The 24,791-nt window shown below is 39.4% G+C and overlaps 1 protein-coding gene across 2 annotated transcripts in view; it reads right to left on the bottom strand.

Moving 5' to 3' along the window:
- LOC124643997 (RNA-binding protein Musashi homolog 2) overlaps positions 1-24,362 on the bottom strand; it is a 117,746-nt gene extending 93,384 nt beyond the window's left edge. For both annotated transcript variants that reach the window (XM_047183151.1, XM_047183152.1), the window contains exon 1: positions 24,241-24,362. In XM_047183151.1, coding sequence (XP_047039107.1) covers positions 24,241-24,308 — 68 coding nt within the window. In that variant the 5' untranslated portion in view covers positions 24,309-24,362. The remainder of the gene's footprint in view (positions 1-24,240) is intronic.
- Positions 24,363-24,791: the final 429 nt, after the last annotated feature.

Raw genomic sequence — 24,791 nt, 5'->3', positions numbered from 1 at the left:
GGTGGTTTCTCAAACGATTGATGTTTTCCCGGTACTGTCAGTAGGATCACTAGGAGCGCATGAATGCAAATGGTCAGCTGAAGTGTCGGCCACCACGTGCAGCCCTGACCTATTTATATGTGAGACACGCCGCTTGTCACACCGAACCAAGCTAATGTTTGCATGATTAGATTAATCATGTAATTTGAAATTAATGTGTTGCTTACGAATTTACGAATTATTTGGTTATGCCATTCTCATAATCAGGTCAAATAAATTTCAGAGCTCATCAAGATCATAGCTTGATTGTGTGAGCTTTTTTTTATTGATGACAAAAATCAGCAAATGACCCCTCCCGCTGTGGGTTAGCAGCGGTGAAGGAGCGTCAGACTTTTACTGACTGAAAATCCATCATGTTCCGTCGTATGTACCTACCAGAGCCGCGGTAACTCTTTCGCAATCCCGCAGCCTCGGTAGATTGTGTGAGCTCAATCCAAAACAGTTACCCCCCCACACCTAATATGGATTGTCATTTACCTACGAGCCGTGCTTTCGATCTAGCTAGACGTTTCACAGACTTGCATCATAATATCAACCAAGTGCCATCCACTACTGAACGTAGGCCTTCCCCAAAGAACGCCTACCATCCCAGTCTTGTGCAGATTTACATATTATGTGGCAATTCTGTCTCAACCGATGCTACAGTTCGGTGTGACGAGCGGTCTGTATTTACTGCGCATAAAGAGGATCTGTCGTCCGTCGCGGTTTGTCTCGTGTTACACGTCGGTCTGCACTCCGCTTACTAAGCATCACATACATTATTTGTAGGCATTATTTTATGTTTAATAGGCTCTCTAGTTTGTATTTATGTCGCCTTAGTACTAATTATTTGCTATAATTAAAAAAAAAAATTAATATTTTATTTCGTTAGATATTTTCAGGCGCTTACTAGTAGACGATGTCAATGTTAAATAGGCTAGTAGTAGAATTATTTGTAAGTAACGAATATATATGTATGTAAAGGACCAAGGCAGAGGCAACTAAATTATTTATCCGGGTATGCTCAAACTCAAACTCAAAAACGTTTATTCAAATTAGGCTGATAAATCAGCACTTTTCGAACGTCACAAACAAAAGACAGCCCCCAAAACGCCTATGGGAAGAAGTTCAACCGGGGCGCGACTGAACCACGGGAAAACAGATAGTCAATTCATTATAAACATAAACAACGTGAATATCATTACACCTTCTGGTAGAATGGGAAAACCGTAAAAGTCAGCATTAAATCGCAATTGCATACTAATGAACAGAATGATAAAAGCCACGTGTTCTCTTCCTAGAACAAAAACAATCATTATTGAACAAATTATATCCAGATCAAGTTCATTAAGGAGTTCATATTAATAAAAACGCCCGCGCGGTTTACATTACGCGCTGTACAAATAATCGTGGCGTGTGTTTACGTAGCTAGCCATCAATGTAAACAATATACTATTGATGGCTGGGTTTCTTAAAGATTGTTAGTGTACAACGCATTTTTGTATAGTTAGTGTTCGATATGTAGTGACGGATAAGAGTAATCATCATCAGTCATTAGCCTAGCCGTTTCCCAACTATGTTGAAGTCAGCTTCCAGTCTAATTAGATGCAGCTGAGTACGTATGCCACATGGAGCGACTGCCTATCTCCTCAACCTGACCACCGTTGCTTAACCTTAACGATCTACCAACGAGTTCCTACTGGAATCTATACTTCTTTAATTTCAGTTTCCGCATCAAAGAATGAAGATTTATTTCCCTAGCCTCTGGGCAGAATACTTGCAAACAAGTTTATATCCAGGTTATCATAATTTCCATTAAAGTTAGCGCCGGCTCGGTTACCTCTTCCCGACTTCTGTAGCCCTGGTATAACTTTGATTACATTTTTACTTCGAGAAGTTAAATACTTAGTTGTTTTAAAGAAAAGTAATTATTGAAGAATATCGTTTAATTAAAATCCTAGCTATACCTAAGTCTAGGTAATTTTCACATTTATCATGCCTAACATTACTTAGTACACAACACCCATTAGCACTTAGTACATTCATTATGTGCCTCAATTCTTAATAGACAAAACAAAGGCGATCAACCTAGTGCCCTTCAATATGCCCCCAGCCCCTTACACTTGGCTTTATTTGCATCCAATAAACACCAATTTTTTACCTCATATCAGAAGCGTTTTATTTACTTAGAAACAACATGAATGTTCTTTAAATAATAAATGTTTATGCTGATAAACATTTCAAATAACACGACGTTTCCTTTTCTTTGCAAGTGTATTCATAGATATGGTGTCCCTATCGCATCCGACCTGCCGCCACGCACCGACACAATCACAGAACATCTCACGTTGGTGTTCCGACGCACGCCTTCGATACATAGCGCCACCGCTCCTCACGTCATACACATCTGTTCACGCACACACACCTCCCTCAACTATTCCATTGTGTGTATCTCACTCACACAGGCACAACAAACAGGAATTCCGCGTCAAGAATGAAAGGGACGCCGATACCTGTTGGGCGTCCCCCAGGGAACGATTCTTGGGACACTTTATTCTCGTTTTATACATTGTAAAAGTTTGAAAGGGTTGTTTTGGCAAAGCATTTGTTTTGTCGAGTTGTTACTTTTTCTTATTGTCTGCGGGATTGGGAGTCCTCATTCTGGGCTAATTAATTTCGACAACAAAAGAGTTTTCGGAGTAATTGGGGAAGGTTTTTTGTAGGTCACGCTTTTTGTGACAACACTTAATTATTGTTCTGTGTTTTGAGAGGAAAATTTGTCGCGTTAAGAGGCGGCGTTACGGAAGGTACAGACTGGATTTTGCTACGGAAATTTACATGGAATGTGAAATTAGTAACAAAATGTCCTGAGCTATTCGGTCGTGGAACATTATTTGTGATCCAAAATTATAAAATCATAATATTCTCTCTATTTTTGAAAAACTTAGATATAATGATGATATTTTACCGACTAATGCAATTGTCTACCTTCTATTAAAGATTTTATCCGTACAAATGATGTGTTTCCATTGAATCCGCTCACACAGACATTAAGAGAGCACATTCCAGCACTGAATGCATGTTTACAATTGCCGTGACGTCACCACCCGCGATCAGCGACGACTTGCCACAAATAAATAAACGACTGACACGTCGGAATCCGACGGTGTCATAACATATCCGACGTTAAGAGTTCAAGTTATCATTAAAGAATTTGTTTGATGAAGTAAATCATAATCTTCTTCTTGCAAATCGAATCTATCTGAGATGTCTGGTTTGGTAAGTTAATTGGACCAAGTCAGAGTAAATATATGACTGTCATTTCGCAATGGCTTAAGCCCCAATTTCATTGTTATTTCAACTTCCGAATTTATATGGTCAATCGATCTTCCAAAAGCGGTGGTCAGTTAAAAATCCCTAACCGTTTCAAATGAGCACAATGATGTCTTTAAATTAACATAAATAACATGAATTGGTACCAGGGCCGCAAACAATGCAGGATCTACCCAGTGTCGGGAACACGACACCTGCGCTGTTGCCGCTGCGTGCGCGCTTCGGAGCGGCAACCGCGCGTAGGTGAGGGGCGCGCGCCCCACTGACGTACAATGTTCCTCCATGAACAGGGGTTCACAGGGGTTGGTCATTTAATTAATGCCTCCTTTTTGTTCTGCATGACGCGTGCTTGCTTTTTGCAAAGCTGTCAAGTTGATTTATTGACCTACACTTCAATTAATGTTTGAAGTCTTACTTTTAGTGTTTTATTATAAGCTGATATTAAAATTATTTTAATTGAATCTCGGCCAGTAGTTTAAAATAAAATTATTTAAGTAGATCAATCAGGAACTACTATTAGACATGTCTAGTTGATTGAACACCACTTCTTAGATCTGAAGCCCTGGTACTGCCTCCTTCAATTTGACGAATGTGCTCGCCAAAATAATCGTAAGTTACATGATCTAAATCCAATTTGATTTATTACAAGTTATTAATAATGTGATTGTAAATAACATTTGTTTGGACCGGACTTCGACCTCGGGACTACGGTATCGAGTTACTAACCACTGCGCCACAAGGCTACACAAATTATGATATTTCATTGACATGAGCTGAGCTTTATGTAAATAAACTGGATTGTACGGAGTTTGAAATTAAAATATTTATTTTAATCTTGGGCCAACTGGCATCGGGGAATTTTTACGATAATTTGGTTGCCGTATTTATTTTCATTATTTCATCAATCCTGTGTACCCAATTTCAGCTGAATACTAGCCTTTTAGTCACCGAAACGCATGCCCACGGTTTTTAACTACCTACTAGGTATGACGACTAGTGTTTAACGTTGAATCTATCAGAACATCTACTTAATTACTGATCAGATTTTGACAGAGAAATAACTACATGTATTGTAAATTATTTTTGCCACTATACGCCTGTATCTACGTAAAAATTACACAGCAATATGAATGCTATCGTAGTATAAAAATCTACAGGTTTTTTAGTCGCAATATTTACCTTGAACCCAACAGCCCGAGGCGACGACACGATTATAAAGCACTCACTTCTGCTCGCGGGCGGCGATGTCTGAGTTTTTTATGCACATAATATAACCAAAGCAATGTTTTTTTTTTTAGTAGGTGCATACACATATAAACAGGCGCAGACATACAAACTTTTCTTGATTCATCATCTGCGTAGACTTTTCCCAACTATGTTGGGGTCGGCTTCCAGTCTCACCGGATGCAGCTGAGTGTTACAAGTTACAAGGAGCGACTGCCTGACCTCCCAGTTACTCGGGCAACCCGATAGATACCCCTTGGTAAGACTGGTTGTCCGTTACCCCGTGGCGACTGCCAAAGATGTTTAAATGGCAGTCGGGACCTACAGTTATCGTGCTCTTATTGTACACAAACTTTTCTTCAACTATACAAGATATTCAACCAATCACATAGACAGTGTATGCTAAGTAAGACTGACGAGTGATTCCGAGAATCGATTACAATCGGTTAGTACTCGATTGGGTAATTACCGAGCGCTTTGTGCTCGAACACGTGTTGTGTCGAATGTACCAGGGTAGCATGAGTGTTGAGGAAATTGCGTTGAGATAGTAATGAAACATGAAAAAGAGCTGGAAGGACGTGTTTGAGACGAAGGAAGATGGGAAATGTTAGATATCATGGATTTTAAGCAAGTATGCACGAACTACCTTATTTAGTAGGTCTTGCAGATACAAAACTGACTGTTGAGCAGCCTAATGTTTAGTCCAATGAGGGATTTGTAAGAGTGCAACAGTAAAAGTAAACTAATCTAAAAATAGTGGTCCATTTCTTGACCAATCTCTCTTCAATAATTGAAATTCAAAGAATAGCTCATAGTTCAATTAAACCTTGTGTCGACTATAACAAGGAACTTAATTCCGATTCTAATAGACTCGGCCAACGATAATTAAAAATAGAGCGACACAATAGACTTGACTTTCTATCGATAACGGAAGGCGCTAGGAAAGTATACCTACGTTCGTATGTTTATGCTCGCCTAGTACAAACGTTTGTGATGCATAGCAAAAAGATACTGTTGCTCTGGTAGTTTTATTACTTGAAAGATATTGTATTATTTTAATATGTCTCTTTCATTCACATATATTTTCTTCCTTTTCTTTCTATTCTTATTTAAAGACCCCTCCCATTTTTTCGCCATCCACTTTCAAACCTAACAAAATCGTTAAATAGGGTATATCAATGATATAAGCCAAAGAAGGAAAAATTTAAAGAGACGATTTGTTACAAGGAATTTTTTTGTTTCTAAGAAGACGACAGGTTAGTCACAGTTCGACATTCAATTCTGTCACATATCTTGTCCATAAAAAAGTACAAAGAAACAGCAGCGAACTGATCTATGTTTATTTCCTCTCGAGGAAAGTCTATTTTTTCACCAACAAAACGAATTCGCAAATCGATACTTTCTAATACCGTCACCGTGTTGCTCCAGTAATATTGTGATTAGATTCAACCTTCTAGCAAGGTCTGAAAGCCTGGTACCTGGTACTACAGTAATACAGTTTTTTTTTCTTTATATAAAAATAAATAAATATAAGATTCTATTAAATTCTTGACCGTTATTTGAAGCTTACTAGTTTGAGATAGGCACCTACGTGTTTTCCGCTTTTATCTCCGTCCTTTTCTACCCCATATCTTGCATCTCTCTCGCACACCGACCAGTTTCACTCCCCACCAGGCAGGAGGCGACGAGTGTTCTCGGCGGCCACAGTTCGTCATTGGCGTCTTGTTTTCCGCCCGAGAAGGTTGTCTAACCAACCGCTGTAGTATTTCGTTGAAAAATAAACTCAGTGCTCTCGCAGAACACAGGTGAGTTTATAATATTTTATACAATTTGTTAACGGTTTTACCGTTCGATATTCGATTTTGCGAAATCAAGTGTTAATATTTTGTACATCTACCCCTTTTTTGTCACGAGTTTCTTCCGTGTACTTTTTTTTTTTCAGTAATTTGTTTTCAGAATGAGTGACTTATAAAGCAAATACAGATGCGGTAAATAATAAAGCTACCACAGCCCGTGCACGTGACTATGGAAAAGAAAGCAAGCCCGAAGTTCCTAAGGCACCTGTGGCCCTAGTTCAATCCTGCAAGGCGTTCAACGGTTTGACAAAAAAGAATGGTGTGAGGTGCGGTCCAACCAGCATCTCCTTAGTTCGGACTGATCACTACCGCACTTGAAGAGGGCTGATGGTGTCAAGAAAGCTTTTCGGCCTTGAAAGACTTGGTACGCTCCCCTCGGACTACCAGTAAGTCTGTTAGCCACCTCCCATGGGGGTCGGCTCATTATCACGGCGTGTGATGGTTTTCGGCCTTGAAAGACTTGGTACGCTCCCCTCGGACTGCCAGTAAGTCTGTTAGCCACCCCCCGTAGGGGTCGGCTCATTATCTCGGCGTGTGATGCTTTTCGGCCTTGAAAGACTTGGTACGCTCCCCTCGGACTGCCAGTAAGTCTGTTAGCCACCCCCCGTAGGGGTCGGCTCATTATCTCGGCGTGTGATGCTTTTCGGCCTTGAAAGACTTGGTACGCTCCGCCTAGGACTGCCAGTAAGTATGTTAGCCACCCCCCACAGGGGTTGGCTCATTTTCACGGACCCGCGCAGGGTACCAATCTTGCATGTTGCGAGACGCAGCATCATTACAAAGTGGGGACCAGTAAGTATACTAGCCACCCCCCACAGGGGTCGTTTCATTATCACGGACCCGCGCAGGGTACCAATCTTGCATTTTGCGAGTCGCAGCATCATTACAAAGCAGGGACCAGTAAGTATACTAGCCACCCCCCGCAGGGGTCGGCTCATTATCACGGACCCTCGCAGGGTACCAATCATGCATGTTGCGGGTCGTACCATCATTGCAATCTACCCTCGCAGGGTGGCTTTTTGGATCGACTTTCGAAGAGTCGCCATTATAACCTTCCCTCGAAGGGAAATGGTAATCACACTCACGCTGAATGGCGTGTGACGCAAAACTCTAAAAGCTCCCTTGGGATATCACGAGTAAATTACAATAGGAACCATGTCCAACAGAGGAAACAGAAAGCGTCCAGGACCGCAGGCGGACTTTGATGCGTCCAACAAGGCACGTAAGTTATGACTTTCCAGGCGGGTTGCCTAACATTATATCAAGACCAATGGAAAGAAATGGGAGCTCCGCCTTTCTTGTCAAAAATAATAACTGGGTATCGCATACCATTGGCCAAGAGCCACCTTTGATAGATAATGCCAGATTTGACCAGAGAGTCCAAAGAGATGGATGTCGTCATATCCCAAATGATAAAACAAAAAGTTCTATTGATAGCTGCAAATTCTGCCAGCTTTCTTTCCAATATGTTTCTTGTGCCCAAAAGGCGACGGAAAGAACCGTCCAATACTCAATCTCAAGGTTCTCAACAAGTTCATAATTACGGAACCCTTCAGTTTAATAAATGTTTTTCGGGTGCTAGAGTTTCTTCAGAAAGACGAATGGCTGTGCAAGTGGATCTCGCCCAGGCTTACTTCTACCTTCCGGTAGCCGGAGGTCACAGACATGTTCTTCGACTAGTATACAGAAGAAGACTGCTTCAGATTACGTGCCTACCATTTGGCTTAAGCACGGCACCCAAGACCTTCGCCACAGTGACCAATTTGGGTGGCTCAAACTTTGAAAACTCAAGGGTTACTTATAATTGTGTATCTCGATTTTCTGGTGGCTCACCAAGATATATTTGCCTACTTTGGGATCATTTGCACCACGTTTTGGATGGCAAGTGAATAAATCGCAAGCATTATCAACAAGATAATGACAAAACGCACTACGTGACAAACAGCACGACAAACTTAGAAGACCTGCATAGCTTGATAGGACTTTTAAACTTCGCAAGTTTTCATTGTTCCATACGGCAGACTGCATTACCGGGCTCTCCTCACTTTCCTCAATGCAGTGTTGAACAGCAATCTATACCTACCCTATTCATGGAACCGTGAGCCAAACGGTGAACAAACCATAAAAAGGGTTCTTATAAGTCACGATTGAAGTAATGATCATATTTTATAAAAATAACTACGAAAGTAATATACTGACAACATTAGAAATGATATTTTAGAACGATGTCTGTGGAACTTATGCAATCTTTTCAAACTTATTTGAAATCAAATATGTATAATAAAGGCCGTAAATTATTTTCTTAATTTTAATGAAATATGTAGTAAATCGTTTACATGTAAAATGAACCTAGAAGTCTTGACTGTCATACATAGAACCCTACTTAATTGAAGACCACGATACTAAGAACATTTTACATAAAAATGTGACGTTTTTGTCATCGGTCGGGTTATACCCACCATTTTGAAAAAGTGTCATTCTTTGGTTACATTGTGGGCTCACGGCTCGGTGAATGGAGTATAGCAATGTTGAACCTACCAGCAGATGCCTTAGCAGATCTAAAGTGGTGGCTGGTCAGCTGCCACCAAACCTTGGATATTCATTCGCCACTTCCCTGTCACCTTATAACCACGGACGCCTCCGATGTAGGATGGGGGCACAACTGAACGGAACTCCCGTAATGGGTTCATGGAACGAGAGAGAAAAAGGCTTTCACTGCGATCTGAAAGAGATGCTTGCAGTATTAACTGGAAAATCACGGCAAGTTGCTAAAGAGATCAACAGCCATTTTTCAATGCAAAAATGGGACTGTGGTGTCATATCTAAGAAATCAAGGTGGCACCCGATCAAGGAGCCTACCGAACTTGACGTACAGAGTATTCAGTTATCTTGAGCTGTATCAAATCTATCACGTCGTGAATCATATACCAGCCCTATTCAACAGTCAGGCAGACCATCTCTCCCGACACAAACCTCCACCGGAGTGGCATCTTGTATCAGCAGTGGACCTACTTGCCTCGAAGCGAGCCCAGGGACACATAGTTGTGTACTACGTGCCCCTAGATCTGAAGGACCCGAAAGCGGGGTTCCACGATGCCTTTTTCTCAAGTTTTGACTTACCCGCTAGCATGGGTATTACCGCCACCTTACCTTATACCGTAGGTCCTCAGTCATCTCAATTCAGGAACGGGAGTTAATCTCATAGTAGTTCCTTCGGTGGCACCAGGTATTTTGGCGAGCAGATTTGAAGTCCCGATCATTAGCAGTACCCTACACACTGATGAACCTCGAGCAGAAACCGATAGACACAGCAACGGGGATACCCCCTGCCAAGGTCAGGGAAATGGGGGGGGGGGAGGGACAAGGAGTCTCTCCGACTGAAGTCTTCTTCAATCCACACGCAACACTTATCAATCAGCTTGGAGTCGATGGTTAAATTGGGGCGAAAAGTATGAAATTGGATCCTATGAATCCTTGAATCCCTATTTGGACCTATACTTACCCAATTTTTAGCAGACTTACACATAGTAAATAAACTAACATACAATACTATTTTATTACACAAGTCAGTTATAGCTACACTATGCAATGCAGAAACCACTGGAGAGCTAGGTTCACACGTTCTAGTCGGACACAATTTAAAATCAATAGCGCTGAGCAAACCTGTTCCCCGGGAAGCCGTCCATCTGGAATAATGACCAATTGGTAACCTACTTAAGTGCAGTAAACGTAGACGAGAATAATCCATTTGCAACTTCCAGGCACACTGCTGCTCTTTCTTTTGCTAGCTTGTTTCGGAAAGGCGAGTCCATGATCTTTCCTTGCTTGCAATAGACCCAGAACATTTCAAAAACAACAAAGATAATTTAATCTTATGGCCAGTCTTTGGCTCTAAGACCGACAGTTCTAGTCATAGGCAGTCGGGTTGTTGTTTGATGGATAATCAGGAAAATATAAATCTAAGTCCAGTGTATTGGGTCAGAAAGACTAAAGCCTTGTTAGAAGATAGACGGACATCGGCTAATTCCTTAAATTTATTTATATCCGTTAGAGGCCAACCAAAGGCAGGCACCCGAACGATGATGCGGGTGGATTAAGACATTGTTAAAAGAGGCAGGAATAACTACAACCCCAGGAAGCTTCCACTCGGCGGTAGCGTCAAAATCTGTGTTGACAATATACTTTTGGACGATATATTAGCAAAGGGTAATTGGCGATCAGGCAATACATTTGCCCATTTTTACAGAAGGGAAAGATACCCACTAAATAGAAGTAGCAAGTTATCTCGATTATTTAATTAATCCAGCTGATTAATGTCTATATTTTTGTTACTATTGTTATTAAGAAGTATCGCAATGTTTTTGTTAATTACTATTAGAAAATGAAATCAATTTTGCTTTTGTTCTTGCATCTCTCTTTTAATTTTTATTACTCATCCTTCGAGCCCATTTCCCAACTATGTTGGGGTCGGCTTCCAGTCTAACAGGATGTAGCTGAGTACCAGTACCAGTTAACTTTGATTACATTAGTATTCCAGGACGCAATACACATACTTACATGTGATTACTCGTGTACCTAAGTACCTATTTACATACACAATTTCATTGTGCTTTTGCTCACATTGGCGTCCACTTCCACCAGGCGATAACAAACACGTCTCAAACTAGTAAGCTTCAAATAACGGTCAAGAATTTAATAGCAGCGTTTTACCTGAAATAAAACGCATATTAAATACTTACCTTATTTGAAGCTTACATTTTAATTTCTGCCTGGTGTTTTCGACTCAATGACGAACTGTGGCCGCCGAGAACACTCGTCGCCTCCTGCCTGGTGGGGAGTGAAACTGGTCGGTGTGCGAGAGAGATGCAAGATATGGGGTAGAAAAGGACGGAGATAAAAGCGGAAAACACGTAGGTGCCTATCTCAAACTAGTAAGCTTCAAATAAGGTAAGTATTTAATATGCGTTTTATTTCAGGTAAAACGCTGCTATTTACAATATTGGAAAAATATTTTTTTCATCCCACCATCTCGGAAAGAGTAGTTTTACCCTTTGATATCTGAGCGTAAAAGCCGTTTTTATCCTCTAGAGCGGCAAAGTGATTTGAATTTAGAACATCGTGTCGAATACTCCATTTGTGACATTCTTGATAAGACTTTTCAAACAAATACATATTAAACAAATAAAATACTGCTTAAAATAATTATTCAATTAATTACGTAATTTTTATTATTGTTTTTACATAAATTTTTAACCTCCTTTCATTTTTAAAGTGAGTTATCAAGTAAATGAACTTTAATAGGCACTTCTTTTTAATTTGATACTCGTATGTGCGCGCCATTTTGTTTTTTGCATTTATAGTAATTTCCTCGATGAGGTGGGATGAAAAGTTACGTGTTGCACTCGAGTGCAAAGAGTTTTCACCTTGTGCTCTTTTGATTCCCTCGCTATCGCTCAGGATTCTAATTATTGAAACACTCGCTACGCTCGTGTTTCAATTTTAGAATCCTTCGCTTGCTCGGTCATCGAAATTGAGCACGCGGTTAAAAAGCAACTTTGCACTCTTGTATAACAAATAACTATTAAACTCGCATAAATGGTGACCAAATCTACGCTAAACCTGATTTCACTTGAACATTTAATACAAAATTATGCCACTGAAACGGACTCTGAATATGCTTCTTATAAAAGGGAAAATCTCAAAAGTGTTACCCAATTACAATATTTTGAGCCGAGATGGACTCAAGTCGGTAGTTTTTACCAAAAGAATTAGTCCTACCTAACATACTCATCACGTCAATATGTATAATTATTTGATTTATTCAGATATAATCGTCTCATTTCAGACTCACGACTGACTTGAGAGTCGCCCAGCCAACTACATAATTCGATTGTTCCCAAAAACAACTCGACACTCGATGCATAAAAGATAGGATAAAGCGGGGCGATTCTAAAAAGATAACTTGTATCTTTTCTAAATATAAACAGGGTCGATGTGAGGCTTCGCTTCTCAATGGTCGAAAATTCACTGTTACTGGCCAGACGCGGATAATTCCGACCTATTTGCAGACTGAATGTTATGACTATTTTGGGTAGCTTGTAATTTATTAAAATGGCTACAGGCCTACGGGTCGATCGTTCAGGTGAAGCAACGCAGGGTGTGATTGCTTCGTGGATGGGTGTCCACCTTGTGGATGACGAGTTCGGTTCTGAATTTGGATTGTTCAATTGTTAGACATGTGTGGCATTCTGAAGCCAGAAAGTCTGCCAATCAGTTTGGCTAAGAGGTATCGGGTTGTCCAGGTTAATGGGTTGAGGCGACAAGATAGGCACTCGCTCTAGGTAACACATTGATCCACAGTTACATTCTGTCTATATGACTGACGTTTGAATATCAATTTCTTAATCTAAAATAGTGTTAAGTTATAAATATGCAAGACTTTATGTAAATGGTTTTTATGATGATTATGACTCACTATTCCACCTGGCTAGCCCGTGCATCTGTGCAACTGATAGTTATCTTCATAACTCGTATCATTTGATTAGCAATTAGCATCTCCCTGTGAACTTGTAGAACCTAAATAATTCAGTTATGTAGCCTACTTTATTTGTGGTAACCTAACGTGGCTTTTTTACCCGAACGGCAAAATGGAGAGTTTTGATTTCTTAAGTGTTTGTCCAGCTTATCAATCCTATAATTTATGGCTTGGATAACTGAAATAAATTGTTTTGAATATTGTATTTCTATTATTAATAGTTTTGTATAAAAATGGAAAACTATAAACTTACTGCTTTATTCACATAGTTGCCTACCTACCTATTTACAGGAACATTACATAAAACGAGCCTTCTTGAGCAAGCAGAAATATTCACGTAAACAACAATTTGCAATTACATTATTAATAGTAATCATTATATTAGAAAGTCATTCGTGATTTATTTAATAGTAGGAAGGTATGTTAAAAGATCATTTTATACCGTCTGCTAAAATCTATCGTAAAAAATACGAGTTAAATGATTTTCCGTACAAAAGATGTCGCCATATTACTTTTTCTTTGTCCGCCATAACGGGAAAGAAAATATCTTTACTAAGATGTTATTTATACCTACGTACAGCAGAATTCATTTATTTTTTATACGTATCGGGAAAACATAATATTTGGCAGCCTTCGACTTGTGTACTCAGACGTGAGTGGCAAGCTAATGCATGCATTTTGATGCACTCATGACAACGAGTAAACCATTGTCTTGTAAACTGCTAAAAGCTTATGACGCCCTGGTATTAAGGACGTCTGCTTATTTATAGGCAAAAGAGAGTATTGTGTTACTCAGTAACTCTGTGCTTTGAAAGTTTGAAGGTCAAAAAATACTGATTGATACTATAGAAGTCAACAGGGAAACGGCTAGGCAAATAGCAATTTTTCTAGCACAAAAAAGAATAAGTACTAGGCTGTCATAAATCAAAAGAAGTTTAAGATCCTTAATGTTGGTCTTCTTTCTGCTAATGGAGCCGTCTATCTTTCTTCCATTAAGACTGGCATAAATCATTTATTCTGCCAAAATAGTGGTCAGTTTTAGTGTAAAACCATTAATTATATTTCTATAAGCAGGTTTTCTATGAAAATACGTTCATAGCTCATTCAGCAGATGTGTGACAATGAATTGGCACTGACCAGCGGGCTACGGGAATTGTTCCTATTTTACTGCTTTCAAATCTCTTAGTTACTTCTGTTATCCTGGTAGCATTTATTTGCCTCGTCATTGGATAGTATTTAATTCGTTTTTTAATTACTGGCGTTTGTAGAAAACGTTTAGTTTGATTTACTTCATAGAAACGGGAAAATATACATTCCCCCTTCTTTGACAACTCTCTTTTTTGACTGTCTTCGTCAATTTAGGGCTTATCTAATTAAAAATATTTAAACATATTTATTTAGTCCAGGGACTGTCCCTGGACTAAATAAATATCCTGAAACATTCAGTTATTCCTTATTCACACACATTCATATTTGCAACAACTTTAGATACCTATCTCATCAACTTTCAGGCTATCTCGTAAGTACCGCTGAATTGATCATTTGGAATAAGCAGATACGTTGGGACATTACTATTATATCATAATAGCCTTTGGACCAGTTGTCTATGTGTGTGTGAACATACACACTGTATGATTAGACATTTCAGAAGGATTACTTTCATCAAAATGTCATCGAAATGATAATAATATGCGTCACTTGTTTCTATGACACTTTTTTGTGGTTTTGTGGTGAAAAGTCAGTAAAAGATGACCAATCTAACCAAGGGGTATTGTTTTATGAAGCTCAGGTAGACAGTCGCTCCATACTGAGGTGCATTCGGATAAATTGAAAAACAACCCGACGTAGTCGTTTAAAGGTTAGGCAGATGATGAAGATGATCTGTTTACAGAATAAAGTAGATTGGACTTATAAGACGAGTCAGCGAGACTGGGAAAAAAATAGATTTGGAAGAAATTGTATTCTTCTAACTATTTTACTCAGCTACAGTACCCTTATGCTTATTTAATCGGTAATTCTGGTGTGGCTGCGGCGTGGTCTATTTCGGTGGGCACAAATTAGTGAGATTGTATTGATTCGAGCGGCCACTCCGATCCACCTACATTACGCCGCTGCTCGCCTGGTAGCTAGCCACAACTCATATTATGTACTAAGTGCTTTTATTTAGGACATTGGGGAATTTACAAATAAAAGGTACTTAGGTAGGTTGAAAATTGAGGGGAAAAGTGATTTAATTGATCTCCACGCTCAATTTTAGCAATAATAGCCAACCTCTACAGAAAAAAACTACTAAGAGTCCTTTACTACTGTCAAAATAATCGAAGTTCATGACAGGACGTTTGACATAATATGTATATGTCGGGCATGTCACCAATCACCATCCGGGTGAGTCTATCAGACTTATTATATCTGGTTGTTCTCGTTTGGCTAACGGTGAATATTTGCACAGACATAACCAAATGACCAAGATCATCCACCAGCAGCTTGCTCTGCAATACAACCTTGTAGACCTTGAGGTACCGTAGTAATGAAAGCATCCGACCCAGTTCTCGAAAAATCTATCATCACTGACAGGACTATTGTAGCCAATAAGCCTGATATAGTGGTGATAGATCGATTAGCGCGCCGCGCGATGATAGTCGATGTCGCCGTTCCGCATGACGAAAACCTCATGAAAGCTGAGAAGGAGAAACAAATTAAGATCTCAACTTAGCCGCACGAGGTTGTCGCCACAGCGAAATGTCGGTTCGACAGCTAATGGTCTATTTCTATTCTATCAACACGAAAGAGGCTTTCGTAAGGAGTTTGGGTGAAGGCACTGATTCAGAAAGTGAAACTCGTTGAAATAGCTTTTATGTGTATGCAGCAGATATGTGAAATAGCAATAAAAATTGATAGTCCCTCACATTTGCTGTGATTTACAGAACAAGTCCTACATAGCATGTTTCTTTTGCATAAATATGGTGTCCCCAGTAATAGATAAATATGATGAAGCAACATCAGTAAGTCTCAGCAAGCAGCTCCTACGGAATCCTGTGGCCCTAGTAGTTGAGTATCAGTAAATAAAGCCAGTCGTAAACGCAGATCCGATGTCGGTTTACGAGCAGCCCGCGCGGTTTTATGCTGTCCTGATATGTTGGGGAGGTAAGCGAATTATAGACGGATATATTTTCGTTACTTGAGGTGAAATAAAAAATAAAAATCATTTTATAGGAACCTATTTTTTTGGGTTTTAAGGGAATTCCGAATTCTAGTCCTAAATTCGCAGTCATATCTCTCAATTTTGATACTGTGTTTCGTGTGTGTTTGTGTTACACTTTAAACTGTTGGTCTCGTCTGTCATTGAACATCTTTAGCAGTCGTCAAAATACCACAATAAATGGAGATTTGCTCCTAAATTGCAATCACTAGAGCAAATTTTAAAAGTGTCATAATTGAACCGCTGTTTCTCATTAATGAAATTAGTGTTAGTAGCAGAAAGTAAGCCTTGTTTTTTATCGCCTTACTAAATAACCATATCAGATATAGTTCTTGCTCTATGGCAGTGCTCAGTACCATTCATATTTTGAGACATAAAAACCCGCTCCACGTGACTCACAGATTTATTTACATAACTCGATCATTCTTTATTGTAACTCGGTTTAACACAAAAGCCTGCTTTTCTTTGCATGACGCCATATTTACTCCTATATTTTAAAGAACAATCATTCATCTGAGTCGGGGCGACCGTTGTTTACGAAACTATCATATTTTGTCCTCTCTCCATTGTTTACTACTGATGCACTCTCACGCCTATGGTGCCCTGGTATCTTCAATTATTACCTGACTGAAGTTGGCTACTCATCTGAAACTCTTCACGATGGTCAAAATGTGGCTAACTTCGGACATTTCGGATGCACAAAGTTATTTGACGGAAACCCTGTCTCTCTGTTTCGATTTTACGGTTAACTGCAGATTTCTATAATCTATCTAACCGCTGTTTTGCGATTAAGGATTGATATGTGAAATCATTTGTATGGACCTATACAGGGTTACTGGTAAGTAGACCGCATCCTTTCAGGAGCTGATAGTATAGGTCAATACGGACAAATTTGACCCTGGGATACACTGGGCAAAAGTTAACCCATTTCAAGATAATCGAATTTCAAGATCAGTCGTCTAGGTACATGTATAAATTTTCATTATTAGTCAAAAGTCTCGTTTTTGTGGATTTTTGTGTGTTTTTGGATAGAAGATGAATCACTTCATAATAACAAACCATAAAACTGTACAAATCACAGAGGAAATTATAGCGAACAGCAATTACTTTTTTAGTAGTTATTTTCTCAAAAATGTTACTCTTCATTTTTTTGTGCAGAATACTTAAAAAACATCTACATCTATCTGGCTATCCAAAAAGGCACAAAACACACAAAAATCCGCAGAAACGAGACTTTTAACTAATAATAAAAATGTATTCGTGTACCTAGACGACTTGTAAAGAAAAGATCTTGAAATTCGATTATCTCGAAACGGGTCAACTTTTGCCCAGTGTATCCCAGGGTCAAATTTGTCCGTATTGACCTATACTATCACCTCCTGAAAGGATGCGGTCTACTTACCAGTAACCCTGTATAATTTCTCTAATCTCTAATAATGGATAGATAGGTTAAATATTATATAGAAATCCACCGTAAATGGCTCATAAGATCATAAGATCAGAAGGTTTATTCGGAGTCATGAAGTACTAGGTCTCTCAGGATGCGAATGAACATTAATTGCCAAATATTGAATTGGTCCTACCAGTTAATCCTACACGATATTTGCTGGGGAGTTTGTTCCACTACTTCTTCTTCCCAGCAAAAACATATAGGAAGTGGTGAAGGGTGAGCGTTTAGGGGGCTGTCTTTTATTTTGACCTTCAAAAAGTAGGTACTGATTTTCAACCTACTTTGGATGAATAACTTTTTATCTTTGTAAAAGCATGTAAAATACATACAATTTACTTTAGTAACCTGTGTTCTATGAACACGGATATATTCAACAGAGTTGTTTACGCAGGTTTAATTTCTGAGAAACCTTGCTTGTAGTAAAATCATGATAGTCTCGTGTTTCTGTGCTGCGTGCAGTCGTCATGACAATATGTAGGTAGCAGGCCGTACGTCATTTGTAGTAGTAAGGTTATTTTTTTATTAATTAGGTAAGTATATGTAGATAGATGTATACAAAAAGTAAAACTTACTTTGATACTAATCTTAAACCTTTTTTAAGTTTTATAAACTACTATGCTAAACCGCATCAAAGTCGATAATTGCGTTCATACATACACAAGTACATGCGGTTGAAACCAAGAACCTCCTGTTTTTGAAGTCGGTTACAAAAACACTGTTTTGAGAAGTAGAAGAATGCTGAATAAGCTTAGTGCTTGGAGTATTTGTTAAATATAACAAGTGATATTTATAATATCTTCTGCTCAAGATCCGAAGGAGTAGAAGCCTTCTACGAGCCCTATGTTCTGATGATGGGGGAAAATAGGATATTATCATCATGTAGGTAGGTACGAATCAGCATACCATTGTTGTTGATAATAAAACTAATCCAAGCACGTTATTTTTGCATAGGAGTGTTGTGTCAACGTACAAGTATTCTGTTATATAGTGAAATATAATTTCTCAAATGTCATATGACTCTTTCTGAAGGCAAATAAAAGATTTTTCCAAATGGAAATTTCTAAAAAATCCGAATACGTTATTTGATTGGTCACTTCTACCTTCTACATATATAGATATTCCTTTTGGGTTGCTTTTCGTACTTTTAGGTGCAATTTCAATAGTTTTCTACTAACACGGTACTTATAATTTAGTAGTAACCGTGGTACATTTTTTTGCCGAACAAAACAGTTTGCAATAGCTTCCTTGTATCATGCGCTCCTGGTACCTCCTGCACGGATACACACACTAGTATGCATGTGTGTGTGTGTGCTCATTGATTTATCATTAGGCAATCGCATATCGATCGATTGAATTGATCGAGCACTAGTTCAGAACCAATATAGCTGACTGAAGGAAACTGAAACTTTCCGCTGTTAATGTTTTATTGATAGAATATTTAGACATACAAATAGACGTAGTACCTAATAGGTATTTCGCTAATAGTAAACAATGTTAATAGGACTATACGTACATATACAAAATATAGCTCAAATCAAGTAGGTATGGTTTTCCAACAAAATAAATTGGCTCGTACCTACTGTAAAAAAAGTAGATAGGGTAAAACACCCCAGTATCGGCAATGACAAAATGTTACGCAAAAAGTATATGAATCACCGCAGTTAATGACCATGTAAAAATATGTTATCAGATCGATATTAAATCTGAATTTCTAAACAGCAGCTGTATGTTGAGTGAAATCACAACATTTTGTGCTGTTATTCATTAAGACAAGGCATAACAAATGAATACCTACAAATTCTTGTAATTCATCGTCGATCTTGTAAATAAACGTCCAAGATTTGAGATTTTACAAAAGGAGTTATCCGATACAAAAGGCGTCGCTTACTCAAAGCCTTGCAAACTGTTTAATTGATGACAAGCTTACATCTCAATCCCGGCTCAGTTTTAGAATTACTTTTGGCAGCCATCGGCACTCGAGTTATTAAATACTCAGAGCGATTCATTCGGAACGACTTCAATCAAAATCGGGGCTTCTTATGTTTATTTAGTGGCCCTGACACGCTTTGTCTAATGCTAAGATACATTTGGGCCACATTGCCATAGTTTTAGGGTACTGAAGTGCATTGGTAAGTGGTCGGCGTGTATTTCAAACATAAATACCAACTGTTTCGGTCACGAGGGTCGCTGAGCAGCTCTCTCCACAGCGAGTGAGCGCCCTCCCGTCAGAACGCACACAAAGCCGACCGATTGTTAGCAAAACGAAACAATAAAAAAGTGGTTTGGACGAGGCTTTGTTTAGCCAAATGAGGGAATTGGGCTGCAGAGGACGAGGGAGTCAGTTATTCCATTATACTACAACTATTATAACTCTGGGCTGATTGTAAAACCAGATATACGCGGCGTGATGGGTAAACGACCTCGCAAGGAGCGAACACCCAGATGTAATCGACGGAGGACACGGAATATTGTTGCAGGTAAGCAGTTATACTGTTGGGAACTGTTGACGACATTGCTCTTACTCTTACTTATCTCTACCTCTGTAAGATGTCTTATGACGTAGTTTTATTTCAGCAAAAAGTGTATGTTATGGTGTCTGTCGATGAATAAGGATATTAGCAGTTATAAGGATCCGTCACAACCTCCGAAAAGGAGTGTTGTTTTCAATCTGACATTGCAATGCACGTGCAGAAATGACTAAGAATGTATAAATCGCGAACGGTGGACGCACGAAACGTTGCCCAACCGCTTGGTTGTAACGATTTGCTCTGGCACAAGTAAGTTAAGCCCTGTATAGTGAGCTATGCGGCGCAACAGGAAGCCGCCGTGTTTACAGCGACGCGACGTGACCGACACGGCGACGACTCGGCACGCTTCCGAGAACATGCGACATCACACATCGACCCGTGCGAAACGATCTATTGACAGAAGGGTTCTGTTTGATTGCGCCTCGTGTTTGACAAACTGTAAATCAAGCTTGAAGTCACAAACTTGATCGACAAATACCCACAAACTGAAGCAACAGTTTTCTCTCACGTTCTTCGTGTTTTCGCAACAAAAAGCAATCAGAATCGATTCCCATTTCGAGTTGAACTCAGCCCTGACACGAGCGAATCGATTGTCTCGATCAGTCGGCAATTGAACGGAATTTAATACTATTTATAGTAGACGTTAGCTTCCGATGCGATTGCCTCGGATATCGAGATGGCTGGGAGACGCCATCGCTGGCATCGCCTGCCGTGGATCACTGGTGTCGGCATGCTTCACGTAAAGAGATCACTCGGAACACAATAATGGTTGGATGTGAGAAAAAAAATATAGAGCGGCGACGTCGCACTATGGGACGAACCTGTGCGTTTCATCTCAAAAATCTGTAACTTTTTAGTTTCTAGATATTTTGCATTGAAATTTTGTATACGTATGCCTGAATAGTTATGCTATTGGATAAATAAAACATTACAACTTTAAACAATAGATTTATTACGAAAAAAAATAATCAAATATAAATTTTTAAAATTTTCCATACAAAAATTAACTTAAACGCTTAAATGAATTATTTGCTTACTTGCATTACAATAAAATTATTAATTAGTTAATAAAAAAATATGACATAATTTTAAACTAAAAAAAAAACATGAATCTACTCATCACTTGCCAATATTAAAAGCTCTTTAGCTTCGTTAAGTAGTTCTTTTGGTATCATAGTACTGGTTCTATTTAAGCTGGATATATAGGGGTCAGAAGTATACAACAATATGTGCAGAACGTCTTCCATTGTGGCTGACCTGGAACACTTTCTAGCGTGATTTAACCGATATTTCTTATAGTCTTTATTACGAGCTTCTTGAGCATCTTCCGATAATTGGCCTATTGGTAAAACTGCAAAATGTTCTATTATTTTGGCACCATGTATAAGAATTTTGTGGACTGAAGATGGCATATAGTACCAGTTATATTTACTCACGTATAACTGTGCAGTCCTCAGCGCATAGTCACCAAACTTAACTGCGTTTACAGAAAATCCCGATGACATGGTTTGCAGAATGATATATAATCTCTTGATCAACTCTTCATCGATACCAGTAATTTCTGCAGAACATTGATAGTTTTGGAAAAATCTCCTTGCCGTATTACCGTCATTGCTATTTCCAGAACCTTGACGAGGTTTATCAATGTGTAAACCAAGCAATTCCCGGAAACGAGTTTGCACGTACTTCTTTTTTTCTTCTTTGATCTTCTTGTTCTCTGGAGTCGTTGCAGACCACTTTTGAAAACCTAGATTATAAGAAATATGCAGAATCATTTCCATACATCTTATCCACGCATGTAAGGTAGACAGTCCATATTTAAACGCGTCTTCATTCTCAATTCTCGCAGTTACTTTTGTTAAATCGTTCATCTGTCTAGGAGTTGCTCCACAAACAGTACACGAAGAACTAGATGGAGTCTGCGTTAACACTTGAGAAACTTTCCCATCGATCATCGTCATAAACAGCTCATGTTTTACTTCTATAATATTACCTTCTATTGCTGCGGGCGTTCGAGTTGGAGTTAATTCATTAATTTTTGCTTCAAGATCACTTACAACAGTGGTAGTTTTTTCAGGAGTCTCTTTTGCTAATTCCAAAGAAATGGGTCTGCAATATCTTACTGAAGAACATGTTGGATTTTGCCATATGACTTCTTTACTTTCTTCATCCACTAGTCTCAATGGTACAAGTGAAACTATAAACATATTAGCATCCGATATTTGTTCATTCTCTTCAGGTAAAACTTGTTTATATTCACTTTGTCCTGAAGATCCGTCACAACCCCATTTGCTGTATAGTTTCAGCCGGGTGCAATTTTTAGAAACCGTGTTTATCTTTAAAATACGACAGGCAGTGTGGTCTAAGAGATCTTGAAGGTTCACTTTGGCACTGATATTCGTGACGGATATGCTTGACGCAAGAGGATAGCAGTCTTTTTTTGCTTCAGCCAATATTTGGTATGATGGCAATACAGAAAAAAGGTTCTTCTCAACAAGTCTAAGCCTCAAGTAGGAATATTGAGCTTTGGATAGATCAGTCTCAATATATATACATAATGCTTCTTCTTTAGTATAAGAAGGTACACTATCTGAACTTCGTAAAATATTTTGAAGAATGACTTTTTTCTCCTCCTTTTCTGTATTCCTTATAATACTCACAATCGAAGCTTCATTATTTTCACCCATTGACCGCAGGCCTTGTACGTAAGCGTAATGAACATGCCCCATTCCGTACTCCTGGAGTAATTCCATGTTTTTACGTTTTTTCGTACTCTCCGAACATGCGTCATACGGTTTTGTTGGTCTACCAGGTTCACCAGATGTATTCAAGTCAGAATTTTCAGATGTTGAAGTACTGCACGAATTTAATGGAACTTTAAACTCACCATCTAACCAATTTGTGTTTTGGCTTTCGAAGCGATCTTGTTTTCTTTGAGCTTTCGCCCATTTTTGGTTACAAGTCGTAATCAAATTTTTTTGGATACTTTGCATAACCGTTTTCACATCTGTTGTTGATAAATGGAAATTGTCCAACAAATATTTTTCAATATCTGAAGTACTTTTTCCGCTTATTATCTGAGCACATATATCGCGTCGAAAACAAACGAATTCACTCATTTTTAATTTTATTATTTTGCAGTTAGTCACACAAAGAAAATATCCGGACACATTGATGAACATGCTGAAAACTCGAGTATTTATAGGACCCTAGTTGTAGTAACTAGTGCAAAACCAATGAGAAAATTGATAGGAATAGTTCTCACACCAATACTGATTGTAATTACCACAAAAGATAAGAAACTATGCTACATGATTTTTATCATACCTGTGGTTAAGACGTTCACCGCAAAAAAAAAATATCATGAGAATAAATGTCTTAGTTGATATTTCGGCTTCCAGCTCGAAATGGCGCAGTAATGACGCAGGTTTTTTTTATTTCCCTGTAACACTGAATAAGTAAGGTATCTTAAAATGTCATTAACTCAACACCGGCAGCCACCGATAACAACAAAACCTCCACTTGAAAATTAGAAAGACGTAAAATTTCCTTATGACGTTTAAAAATTTAATAAAAAAACAGACAAAAATATATGTCAAAAAATCATAACGGAATCGTAAACAAGAGATCTTTAGCAATCCAAAAATGTATAATACTAATATATTTCCTTGAAGGACATATAATGTATCTTAAGTTGAACTTCTATAACGAGTAGTCTAGTTAATATGAAATTTTCACAGTATTCAGTTTGAACGTAATTTTTTCCAAGTATAACATTTTTTTTATTTTTTTTTCCTTTGCTTTCGGAAAGTTCTATTATTAGTGAATGTAAAACAATCAAAACAGTTTCAGTTACGCGACCTTTGTCTCAACCATTTTTGAGACGGAAAATACTGTTTGGTCCCATAGTGCGTCGTATCGACGTTTCATTCGTCGGTCGCTGGAGCGTTACTGGACAGACGCACTGTCGCGGCTGCGGCGCGCCCGCCGTACATAACAACACTTTATAGGCATTTTTTATGGCTTCGGCAAAAACTAAGAACACTGGCACTTGAACACAACAAGCGGCGGTCGGCGCCGCGGCACACACTGCTCACCTGAGCCTCACGGGCGGCGGGATGTTGAACGCCGGGAACAGTTTCGCGTTGGGACTCTCAAACAGCATCGCGATTGTTTGTTTCACCGTGCACGCATCGTGCACCCGTCCGCGCGATGTTGCGGCCGGCCGTACACTGCCGGCGCTGCGCCGCGCCACCCCGCGCCCCTCCGCGCCCCTCCGCGCCGCGGTACCCCGCGCCCCCGTGACGTCACGCCCGGAACGCTAAGCTAGGCTTCTTCGTGTCAACCGTAGCGCCCCGTCCCTGTCGCGCGCTCCACTCGCAAGCGGGACGTAGCATGTCTTACAAAGGATATTGCGTCGATGCGTATTAGCAGCTCGGGCTGGCGGCCGGCGGCAGCCCCTCCACGTAGGGCTTCGCGGATGTGGAGCGTGGCAGCTCTCCGACGAGTTTATTTATGCTAGTCTGACCTCCGCGACATTCGTGCGCGAGGCTACGAAACATGGACATGTGCAGCCTGGGGGTGGATCAGCTGAGAGCTCCCCTCGCCGTGGCGCAAGGTCGAGGGTGCCGGGCATCGCCACCAGCGG

Source organism: Helicoverpa zea, chromosome 29 (genome assembly GCF_022581195.2).
Source record: "Helicoverpa zea isolate HzStark_Cry1AcR chromosome 29, ilHelZeax1.1, whole genome shotgun sequence".
Taxonomy (NCBI): domain Eukaryota; kingdom Metazoa; phylum Arthropoda; class Insecta; order Lepidoptera; family Noctuidae; genus Helicoverpa; species Helicoverpa zea.
This window is presented reverse-complemented; position numbering and strand designations above follow the sequence as displayed.